Source organism: Budorcas taxicolor, chromosome 16 (assembly GCF_023091745.1).
Source record: "Budorcas taxicolor isolate Tak-1 chromosome 16, Takin1.1, whole genome shotgun sequence".
NCBI classification, from domain to species: Eukaryota; Metazoa; Chordata; class Mammalia; order Artiodactyla; family Bovidae; genus Budorcas; species Budorcas taxicolor.
In genome coordinates, this window is record NC_068925.1 from 80,805,627 (window position 1) to 80,817,984 (window position 12,358).

The 12,358-nt window shown below is 39.8% G+C and overlaps 1 protein-coding gene across 1 annotated transcript in view; it reads left to right on the plus strand.

Moving 5' to 3' along the window:
• The window catches only part of KDM5B (lysine demethylase 5B), a 68,349-nt gene that overhangs the window by 22,490 nt on the left and 33,501 nt on the right, over positions 1 to 12,358 (plus strand). The window contains exons 2-4 of the mRNA XM_052653522.1: positions 5,327 to 5,404; positions 6,717 to 6,839; positions 7,623 to 7,793. Of these exons, the coding sequence (XP_052509482.1) occupies positions 5,327 to 5,404; positions 6,717 to 6,839; positions 7,623 to 7,793 (372 nt within the window). The remainder of the gene's footprint in view (positions 1 to 5,326; positions 5,405 to 6,716; positions 6,840 to 7,622; positions 7,794 to 12,358) is intronic.

Sequence of the window (12,358 nt, forward strand, 5' to 3'; positions counted from 1 at the left end):
ACTCTGCCGTCTTAAACCAATCTTCACTGTTACTTCTTTTTTTTTAAATGTTGCTCTCTTCTTTTTTAAAGGTTGTACTCTGTTTCTAGTTACTATAAAATATTTGCTTTATTTAAGGGAACTCTATTAACTTGTGTTGAAATTGCTATGATGAAAAGTACTGGTTGGCAACTAGGTGCCAACTAGAGTTAGGCTGAAAGGATGGGGCCCTTAAAGTTCTAAGCTCATATGCTCCTTGAAAGTTGAGGTTGCATTGACTTTTTGCTAGAGGAAAGTTAGATTTCGGCGGTCAGAACTCAATGTGATGTAATGCTTGTTATTTTTGCTTTACAGTGAGCAACACTTACATTTGTAATTTCTATTCTCACCATAGTCCTGAAGGTAGCTATTTTTCATACTTTTCTGCAGAGAGAAGTTGAGATTGCCCAAGTGGTGAAGAATGAAATGCAGACTCTAGTCTTCTGACTTTCAGTACATTACTCTTTTTCTGTCCTATAGTAATGCTGATGTTCTGAGGAACAAGTGTCTTTATCTATTATTATTATGTTTGGTTAAGTAAAAGGAGAAAGTATTGAAAGAAAGTGGGTTGGGGTAGTGAGATAAGAACTTGAAAGCGCAAAATTTTTAAAGGAAAGCCAGATGTACTCCCAGTACGTTTGTTTGGTTACAGACCCATTTGAGACCCTGGTGAAAGCTGTGAGCCTGCCCAGAAAAAACCACATACACTTAAAGTGCCTCATATTTAAGATATAAAAGTGTTCCATAGTCTAAAAAGAAAATCCTCAAAGTGTTTTTACTAGTGGCTCACTAAGGCCAGGCGATCTTAAACATACTTGAACAAATTGGTGGCTAATTAAAGTGCTTGGGGCCAGGTCTGCCCTGAGGGGAGTAAGAAGCAAAGGAGAAGCAGCGCCAGCGTGTGTTTGCTTTGAGAAGACTCTGAATGAAGCCTTTGTCACAAAACTTTCCTGCTAGACACCTATCAATGTCATCGTGAGTGGCAGTGGATGTCTGAGGGGCTCGTGAGCAAGAAGTCTGTTCCCACAGTTCACGGGGAGTGTGCTTTTGTGCAGATGTCTTAAGGCTATCTTACAAACTGATGGGTGAGAAAGTGTCTTTAATTGTATTTCATAATATGTTACCGAAATCTTCATTAAGGCTGATAAATCTTACAACCTCAGCTCAACAGAAAGTTTTTTTAACTTCCCTTAACATTCTAAGATAAATTCTTTGTTCGGATCCTTAAAATTTGCACTGAGGTTCTGTGGTAATGTTGATAACATAAAAACTGTGAGAATCTGCCCTTTAGAACACTGAGTTTTAGCTCTGCTGGCATTGAACTCAAATCCCGTGAGTGTGTTTTTTCAGTGATGAGTGGGATTGATAGAGTATATGCAATTAGAAAAAAGCTTTGGTTCTATTCATGTTATTCTTTGTAAACTAATGTGCTTTTGATGCTGATTTTTACTTGGTTTTGTCTGTAGGGAATCGGAGAACTAACTTGTAATCTCTGTATACTGTCCCGTTTTGGTGATTGTTAGGTTTCAAATGATGTCAGTCTCTAGAAACATTAAAACAGCTTCTATCTAGTATATTGAGTATGTGGGTGTTAATAGTGGATATCTACGAAGTGAATTTTCATGTTGTTTTTGAAAAATCTTTAACATTCTGTGGAAGTTATTTTCATACTGTCCATCATTTCAGGCATTTTCTGAATGAAATGTGCTGTAAGTTACTGTTGCTAGGTCAGTGCTGGGACTAAGGAAAGTGTTTACGTGGTGTTTCTCAGGCCTCTCTCAGGATTTGGAAGCTTCAGTGTCCTACTTAACTGCCTTCCCAAGGAATATATTTTTTAATGCTCAGGAAAATAATTGAGCTTTTAAATATTATAACTGTACTTTTATATCGAATAACATTTTAAAGTTTTTAAAGGAAATTAAAATGAATTTCGACAGGGAATTTATATGGAACTCCTTGCAATCTATAGCTAGTTCATGTAGAAATTGCTTTTCTAATGTTAAAAAAAAAGCATGGTTTTATGAATCATTTTATTGGTAGAGGGCAAGGTTTTGGTTAGATTACATGATATCCCTTTTATTTTTATTTATTTATTTTTTTTGCATTTTATTTTTTTATTTTTTTTGCAATTTTATTTTATTTATTATTTATTTTTATTTATTTTTTTCATTTTATTTTTTATTTATTTTTTTCAAGATACATATTTTTTTTTTTTAATTTTAAAATCTTTAATTCTTACATGTGTTCCCAAACATGAACCCCCCTCCCACCTCCCTCCCCATAACATCTCTGTGGGTCATCCCCATGCACCAGCCCCAAGCATGCTGTACATGATATCCCTTTTAGATACCTCACTGTCCAACCAGAAATTATCACCATGTTTCTAGATGGAAATTTTCGTTGTTTGACATTTGAACATTAGATTCCTGTTTGAAAATTTTCACTCCTTAGAAGCTTTATTATGGTCTCTTTCCTTCTCTGATGGCTGGTATTAGTTAATTCACAGTGTATCTCTGATGGCTTCTTTCGACACGTAAAGGTCATGGCTCAGTGAGGCTAGACTTTGCCAAGGATTTCTTTGTTCTAATATGACAGTGAGCATCGCACAGAAAATGCGCTTCTTTTATTGGAGCAGAGCTTTGCCCCTGACAGTGGAAGACTCAAAACTGAATGACATTTATCCTATTTTATCTCATTTTTTGTAACCAGAGGAGGAGACAAAAGTTTGTAGTGATCTGAATTTAGTGAAGGAATAATCTACTGAAATAGTTTTGGTTTTAAACATGTTATATGCACTGTGTGAACTTCCTGAGGACAAACAGGTATTGTTTTCCCTTTGTGTGATTTTTAGGATTCATTTTACTCAAAAAATGTTGCAAGCTAAAACCAAGTGTAAATTAAATAAGCTACATACATACAAAGACACTGCATATCTTAATTTAGAAAACTTTAATATGTAGACTTACAATGAAGTTAATTTCTGTATCATTGTGTTTTGGAAATAGAAGGCATATTTGATTCATTGGAGTGTATCATACATTACCCATAAATCTTAATCTCTAAAAATTGCAGATCATTTGGGCATTATGTTAATCATTTACTTACATATTTGACACATTATATTTTTGGTCTAACCTTCAACTCGTATCAATTCAATTCAGAAAGCCTACAGCTTTCATGAAGTAGTAGAGAGCAAAGCTCTGAGCAACATCCAGTCTTCCATTATGCTGCTGCAGAATATTAAGAATCAATGTAATTTTCTTCTGCTACATTTTATTCATATAATTAAACACATTGCTTTCCTTATTTTTAGTTAACAAGGTAAACAAAAATCATTTTAATCTTTCTGACCCAGGATGAAATAGGTAGTATTTTTGTAAGTCTGTTAGCAATATAGTATGTTTAACTAGCATTTAAACATTAGCTGTGGTGTTTGCTGAAGAGGCTGTATGATAGCATTAGACACTTCAAGACCTGATCTGTAATTGACTTGTTAAACAGGACTGTCATTTTTTCCTTTCTCCTTCCTATTCTTTTTGGGATTGTAGTAAATAGCTTTGTACCAATGTGTAATCTACTTATTTCCTTTTTAAAAAAATTGTAATATTTAATCTACTTTTTAACGTAATGTTTAATCAGGCATTGCTGGTGAGCATTTTCACTTGTGTGTCTATCACAAAAGCAAAGTCTTGTTTTAATTTTAAACTAAAAGCGGTCGATAGTGATAAATTCCAACAATATAAATTTGAAATTAAAATAACCTCTTTCCCCCTGTCTTTTATGATAGTCTTTAAAATTTACAAATGTTAACACAAATTTGCAAGTTTTAGTTTTTCACTCATTCACTGTTGGCTGTTTTTCCATGTTTAGAGTATCTAGATACTCTTCATTACAGCTGCAGAGTATTTTATTGTTATTTACAGATGTAACCAGCATTTGTATTAACTTGTTCTCTTAATCTAAAATTATTATTATTATTAGGTATTACATAATGTATTTAATATATTTCAGATTGTACTTAAAATGGGTAATGAAGCAAAAGAAAAATCACCCGTTATCCTACCAAAGACAAACCACTGTTACCCTTGTTGCTCTTTCCCTGTTTTATTTTCCTATTATATAGCCTATTTTTCTTTCTTCCAAAAAACATGTGTAAGGAAAAATTTCAGTGTCAATAAATAGAGCTATGTGTGTGTTTGTGACCCCAGGGACTGCAGCCCACCAGGCTCCTCTGTCCATGGGATTTCCCAGGCAAGAGTACTGGAGTGGGGTGCCATTTCCTCCTCCAGGGGTTCTTCCTGACTCTGGGATGGTACCTGGGTCTTCCGCATTGCAGGCAGGTTCTTTGCCGTCTGAGCTACCAGGGAAGCCACTATTAGAACTCTTCAACAGTTTAATTTTTGTCTTAAAATTATGTTGAAACACTAAAATAGTACATAATATAAAGTAAACCATCGTTAGGGTGCAGTTTGGTAACGTTAAGTACATTGACAATGTTCCATAACCGTCACCACTGTCCGTCTCCAGAACCTTGTTGTCGTTCCAGACTGATTCTGTGCCTGTTGGTTAACTCAGGGTGCTTCTTAACACCTTTTAACTATTCTCTTACTGTGAACAGTTTTTTCCACTTGGAAACAGTTCATATACACTCTCTTTCTTGTCTGTGTTCTTCTAATAGTTCTTCCAAGAACCCGGATCAATAGGTATGTTAAGGATGACTTTTTTTTTTTTTTTTTTAAGGATGATTCTTAAAGTTGGTTTTAGATGTCAGCCCTCCTTCCCCCAGGGAAGAGTTTATCCTCAATTTTATAATAAAGGTTAATGTTACTAGGTTACAGATACTAAAATACAGTTTGTATATAATTTGACATTAATATAGCTGTTTGGCAACCCACTCCAGTACTCTTGCCTGAAAAATTCCATGGACTGAGGAGCCTGGTAGGCTACAGTCCATGGGGTCGCAAAGGGGTGGACACGAGTAAGCGACTTCACTTCATGGCCGTTTGGTAAAGTGAGAGGTCCTTACGGAAGAGAGGAGTGGGAGCCTCTTTTGCTTGAGCTGGCGACCTTTCGGCGGCGTCTTTGGACCCTGGTTGGAGGGGTGTGTGCAGGACGTGTCAGTTATTTGGAGAAGGGGGATTGTACATATTTCGCTGTTCTGGTGGAAAAAGGTTGAAAAACTACTGCTCTGTGTTTTGTTTGACTCATTAGAAATGACATGTACTGTACTTAACCAGAGATTTAACTTCAAGACTCTAAGTGTGAGAATTATAAAGTTTTCTAATGAAAGCCGTTGCTTCTCTTCTAGGATTGGCAGCCACCATTTGCATGTGATGTTGACAAACTGCATTTTACCCCGCGCATCCAGAGGCTGAATGAACTGGAGGTGACGTCTTAACCACTATTCTGGTTGCCTGTATTCTAGTATTCTGAAAGGGCTCTTCTGAACTAGGCTTTGTCGCAAATCTAGTGGCTTCAGGGAAACTAAAGTATAGCTAGTAATTGTTAATATAGTAAAACAAATGGCAATAAGCCTTTGAAGCAAACCCCAAAACACTGATTTTTGTCAGTAATTGCCAGCCTGTTAATAAATGCATTTAAATCCTTGTAAATCTAAGGGACAACGAATAGAATTTAGATTTTGGAAGGCATTTGCTTTCAGAACTGTTTCATGGAGAAGATCTTCCAGCTCTGAGGTTCTTCCATTCTTCCGCATGTCTTCACTTAGATTTAAGAACACACTCTCCTTCCCCAAGGAGGAATGAATAGCCTGGGACTCTCTACAGAAGGGGAGTGTCTCTTCTTTAGTCCTGGGTGACTTGAGCCCTAGAGTGCTGGGCGAGTAAGAGCTTCTCGCATGAAGGCACATCGTTCATATGAATGTTTTGCTAATCTAATTTTCATACCGAGCCGTGTTTTATTTTTTATACCAAACCAAACATTCTTAAATGAAAACTGTGTCCACTGGAACTCTGCTGCATTGGCAGTGGTGACATCTGGTGTATATGTTTTCAGGCATTTCACTGTGTTTTCACATTAAGCTTGAAAGATAGGAAGATGGGTATTAACTTTGACGTAGGTGGGAATATCTGAATATTGATCTCAATTTTGGTCTTATGCAAGATAAAACTCGTAGAACTGTCTGAATTTCACAATGAGGGGAAAGAAAAATGAGATAATTTTTTAAAAAATGACTTGTAGGCTACAGTTAGTAATCTGTTAAAGGAGTAACATTTGAGAGTTTTTTTGCTAAGATATCCAGACTATTAAAATTGATGCAGAACTGCTGCTGAACATGTGCTTTTAGATTTGCATTTGAGCAAATAAGAAAATTTGTACTTGGAGAAAATAGAACTTTAAAATACTGAAATTGTAAAAAGACCAAAGGGGCATATAGAAGCTTACCTATGATACTCCTTAAATGAAGAACTTTTCAGATTGCCTGTTTATGTTACGCGAGGACTTCCTGAGTGTGTAACTGCTACTAACCTGGTACATGGTAGGGACTGAATTAAATTTTTGATTGTTTATGTGTAATTATTTAATCAGTTTTATTTTGTCTATTTTGGGACAGTTTCTCTCTTGAATTCATAAGTGCTATTGCAGTTAAATATTCTAAGAATGAAAATATCACATGTGCAGGAAAGGAGCTTTATAATAAGCTAGGTAAGAGTAAAGCTCAGTTCTTTGTCATTTAGGCTCAAACACGTGTAAAATTAAATTTCCTGGACCAGATTGCAAAGTACTGGGAATTACAGGGAAGTACTCTGAAAATTCCACACGTGGAGAGGAAGATCTTGGACTTGTTTCAGCTTAATAAGGTAAAAAAGCCTAATGACCATCTTTCTCAGTGAATAGTTTTTCTGACAGCATGAATTTGCTCTTCATTGCCTTAAACTAAGAAACTTACTGCTGCTTGAAATATGTAAGGTAAAATTCATCATTCAGTTTTGTGATTAATTGGTCTCTGCTTTTCAGGTTTGAAAGCCTTATCTTGTGAAGTATATTGCTACCACCTGGTTTTGGTCATACTTAAACTTCATAATGGTCCTCTTCGATATTCCTGTCTCTTTTATTACAGATAAGACAACAGTGGCTTTCAGTGTCCAAAGTGACCAGTTTGAAAAGGCTGAGTTATAATTCTCTACCTTAAAGTTCGTTTCAGTCCAAAGCCTGCGTTATTTCCACCTGGCATGCTGCTGTTCTTCCTACTCATCAGTTTATGGAGATTTGAAAGGGTCACTGGGTTTGACCAATGGCTTGAACTCTGTCTTTATCAGAGATTTCATTGCTAATTTAGTTCTTTCTCATGGAAAATCGTGACTACTTTGGGGAACTGAGAAGTAGCTTTTGGAGGAGTACAAAAAGTTAATGGACTATGCTGTCAAAAGCAGTGTTTTTAATTTCTAGTTTAAAATTAATAGTGTATATATATGTGTGCATGTATATATATGTGTGTATTTTTTTACTTTGAAAATGTAATTGTTAAAAAAGATGATCACAGCCAAGAACATTTTATTTTCGGTGCCATACCTAGGCTTGAGGGATTTAGAACTGATTTCCCTATAAATGTTTCTAATTTCTTCCGCTGTTTTATTTAACAGTTAGTTGCAGAGGAAGGTGGATTTGCAGTTGTTTGCAAGGATAGAAAATGGACCAAAATTGCCACCAAGATGGGCTTTGCTCCTGGCAAAGCTGTGGGCTCTCATATCAGAGGACACTATGAGCGAATACTGAACCCCTACAACTTATTTCTGTCTGGAGACAGTTTGAGGGTGAGTGGGGCTAGCCTTAACCTGTTTTATTTCGCTGCTTATTGGTACATGGTCTTTGTGAGGAATGAAAAGGCCTTGATTATGTATGGAATACTTCCTTAAAAGACTTGGTTTATCAATTTTTCCTCTGATGTTTTTGTTCTGTTTCGAGAGTGAACATACTAAAAAGGTTGTTTTTGGAATGAATAAGGTTATGGAGGAAATAGTCTTTTGATGAAACTGAAACCTCTATTATATGCTCCTTTCCTACAATGAGCAGTTGGTTATCACCTACTTGTTACAACTCATGCTTTTGCGTTCACTTCCTGTTTAAAGTATATTCCTGGACTTCCCTGGTGGTCCACCAGTAAAGCATCTACCTGCCAATGCAGGGGACATGGGTTTGATCCCTGGTTCTGGGAAGGTCTCACATGCTGTGCGGCAACTAAGCCCACGTGCCCAGAGCCCCTGCTCGGCAGCAAGAGAAGCCGTTACAGTGAGAAGCCTGCACCGCAACTGGAGAGGAGCCGCACCCGCCGCAGCTGGAGAAGGCCTGCAGGCAGCAACGGGGACCCAGCACAGCCGAAAACAAATGATAGCGAATAAGTTAAAAAAGTATGAGGCTTTAAAAAAATGGAATTCTCGCTGTCACATGAAAGTATAGCATGTGAAATATCTTGCTTGTGTGCTCTCTTGCCAGCTGAGATCTCCAAGGAGATTTTCAAATAGAATGTTGATTTTGGTAAAGAGTTAGGGAACTTGGTAGGTCTTCCCAGGTGGTGCCAGTGGTGAAGAACCTGCCTGCCGATTGAGGAGATCTAAGAGACGCAGGTTTGATCCCTGGGTCAGAAAGATCCCCTGGAGGAGGCATGGCAACCTGCTCCAGTACTCTTGCCTGAAGAATCCCATGGACAGAGGAACCTCCTGGGCTACAGTCCATGGGGTTGCAGAGAGTTGGACATGACTGAAGAAACTTACCATTCACGCAGGGGACTTAGCAGTGCTGGACAGCAAAAGGATCCCTTTTCTGATAGTTCTGTGTAACCATGTTTGTTTCCTTACAAATTACTCAGATGAAAACTTCCTTCTAATTAAAAGCAAAACAGTGTTATAAAAATTTCCCACTTTATTTTAGGCCCTGGTAGGAAGAAGAATATCATAATTACCCTTTGAGATATTGTACACTAGAGCAGGGGCCCCTGTAGTTTTAGAAACTGTTAGGTGGAGAAGTAGGAAGGTATCACTGTTTCAGAGGGTGAACCACTAATCAGAACTGTGTCCTGAGGCAGATACACCATCCATGATGCTTGCACCCTGTAAATTCTCATAGCGTTTTTTTCTCTCTCGTGATTCCAGGAAGGCATTCTTTTTACCCTCGAAGAATGTGACTATTCTAATATTCAGAAAGTTGTTTAAAGATAGATGGATTGTGTGAGTGTTGAGTGAACCCATGGATGAAATAGTTAAGAATACTGTGTGTGGAACCTTTATGTCTCTGTTTTATAATCAGATCTACATATTTTTGCCCACAGTAGATTTTTTCCTTTTAGCCTTCTTGGTGCAGAAGTTAGAAGAATACAGAGAAAGAGTCTCTCTGCTTTATGGGTTGCAACATTTTAGAAATAGCTCAATCTATGTACTTCGAGTCTCAGAGTCTTTTCCAGTGAGTCAACTCTTTGCATGAGGTGGCCAAAGTACCGGAGTTTCAGCTTTAGCATCATTCCTTCCAAAGACATCCCAGGGCTGATCTCCTTCAGAATGGACTGGTTGGATCTCCTTGCAGTCCAAGGCTGGGAGGGATTGGGGGCAGGAGGAGAAGGGGACGATGGAGGATGAGATGGCTGGATGGCATCACTGACTCGATGGACTTGAGTCTGAGTGAACTCCGGGAGTTGGTGATGAACAGGGAGGCCTGGCGTGCTGCGATTCATGGGGTCGCAAAGAGTCGGACACGACTGAGTGACTGAACTGAACTGAACTGATGTACTTAGAGGCCCTGTAGTTTCATAGTTGAAAAGTATGTAAGCATTTATACAATTATAGTCTGAAAGGAGTGGATATTTAAAGAACCTTTTACAAGCATTGCATCTACAACACATAAATATTTGTTGAGGGGTCTACTGATATGTTCATTGTGGAAAAAGTCTAAAAGGGAAATAGGATGAAAATAAATCCCACCTAATCCTCTCATCTCATGTATTATTTTTATACACATACATACAAATGGAGGTATATTCTTTATGTACAGAATTGATCTTTTTTCCTGCTTAACATGTCAGTGTATATCTTTGAAGATACACGTTTTTAAGGAATCTGTGGCATTCCCTTTTTTATACCCAGACCTCTTTTTTTTTTAGGTTGCTTCTTTCCGGTTGTGCTGGGTCTCGTTGCTGCGGGTGGGCTCTCCTCTCGGTTGTGCTGGGTCTCGCTGCTGCGGGTGGGCTCTTCTCTCACGGTGCTGAGCGGGGTTGCTCTCTGGCTGCGGTGTCTGGGCTTGTTGGAGCGGTGTCTTGTTGAGCATGAGCTCTAGCGCAGCAGGCTCATTAGTTGCGGGCTTTGGGCTTAGCTGCCCCGTGGCATGTGGGATCTCCCTGCACTGGGGGTCAAGCGTGTGGCCACTGCGCTGACGGGGATTTTAAACCACTGGATCACCAGGGAAGCCCCAGTGCAGACCTTGCTTTGATTTCTCGCGTCGCATTCTTTGTGTGTGAATTTTGTGCCCATTTCTGATTTTTGAAAATAATCCTTAGAGGAAAGGAGAATCAAAATGCATATATTTTTAATGGAAAACAACAAGAGGCCACTGTGCATCAGTAGAGTGACCGGATCCAGAGCACGATCGCCCCGGTGCTGGTGGGGTGTGGAGCAGCAGGAGCTTCTTTCCACTGCTGGTGGGGACACAGAACGGCGCCGCCGCCCTGGAGGGGTGCGCACGACTGCCTAGAGAACGGAACGTGCTGATTGCCACACACGGCCCGGCAGGCACATGCCTTGGTATTTACCCAAAGAGTTGCAGCTTTATTGCCAAAATTGGAAGCAACCAAGATGTCCTTTAGTAGGCGAATGGATAAACAAATTGTGAGGCACCCAGACGATGGAGTATTACTCGGCCCTAAACAGTGAGCTGTCAAGCCCTGAGAAGACAAGGAGGAAGCTTGCGTGCGTTTCTTTACGTGAAAGAAGCCGACGGGAGGACTGCGCCCACTGCATGATTGCACCTCAGTGGCACCCTAGAGAGGACAAGACCATGGGGACCATGCAAAGACCAGTGATCTCAAGGGGCGGGGGCAGCGGAGGGAAGCGGAGCAGGCAGAGCCCAGCAGACTGAGGGCAACGAAAGCGCTCTGAGTGATGCCCCACCTTCGTCCAGACCCAGAGCAGGCACGTCACCGAGAGGGAGTCCTGCGGCGCGAGCGGTGGGCTCCGGGGGCTGTGTCGGTGTCGGCCTGCCAGCTGGAGCCAGTGTCCTAACACTGGTGAGGATGTTGACGATGGGAGAGGCCGTGCATGTGTTGGGGGCAAGGGTTGTATGGTTAATCTAGGTACCTTCCTCTCAACTAGACTGTAAACCTAAAAATTCTCTTGAAAGATAAACCCTTAGTAAGGGCTGGGGGAGACGGGTGCTCTGTGAAGGAACTGTTGAAGCCTGAAGTAAGTTTCGGGAAACTCGAGAGACGGGCGCCGTGCTCGCGCGGGACAGAGCTTCAGTCTCGCACCCCGTGGGCTCTAGTGTCTCACGGGATTGCATGATGTGATTGCATGTGATGATTCCAGTTACCTCGAAGGCCCAATTTCTCACACCTTTGTTTGAGAGTTGGTATGTGGTAGCATTAAATATATAACAAACATATCAGGTGTGTTTTGAACTGACTGAGCAACTAACACCTTCACTTGAAACAAATTAATCTCTTCATATACATTCTTAAAAGTTTCTGAGCTTGATTTTATCTTGATTCTTCAAAGCCCTTATACAGCCAAGCAGACCATGTGTTACGGAGCTATTTACAGCGGTGGAGACTAAGAACCACACGCGCAATATTCTGATTTCCGACCCTCCACTTCATAAAATGTCTATGAACCAGCCTAGTTCCTGTGTCCACAATCATACATACGTTCAGGTTTCAATAGAAAGTTTATATAATACATGAAAGTGAGTAATTTAGGTGGTAGACAGGTTTTATTCCCATCTACGTGTTTTCACTGAACATGCTCTTAACTACTTAATTACACAATGCCAGTGATATTCTCTTCTAATTGAATTGGTATTTCTAGATCCAATCTCTGAGAATAAGAATCTTTAATGTTTATAGGTTGTGCTGCCAGTGGCAGATTGGTTACTTGTTCATAGCATCGAGCAATCTGTGATAGTTTTCGTTACTAGTCCCTGACACTGTGTTGGAAGCAGACTGTGTCAGGTGGTTGCTCTGTGGTGTCTCGGTGTTTCTGCTCCCCCTTTCTCTTGGTTCTTTTTGCAGATGTCATGAGGAAGGACCGGTCACGTTAGTGAGGCTATGGTTGTGATGGTGCTCGCAGAGCGGAAGCTGTAGAAGGTTATCACTTCAGTGTATCTTACTCTGAGTGTGGAT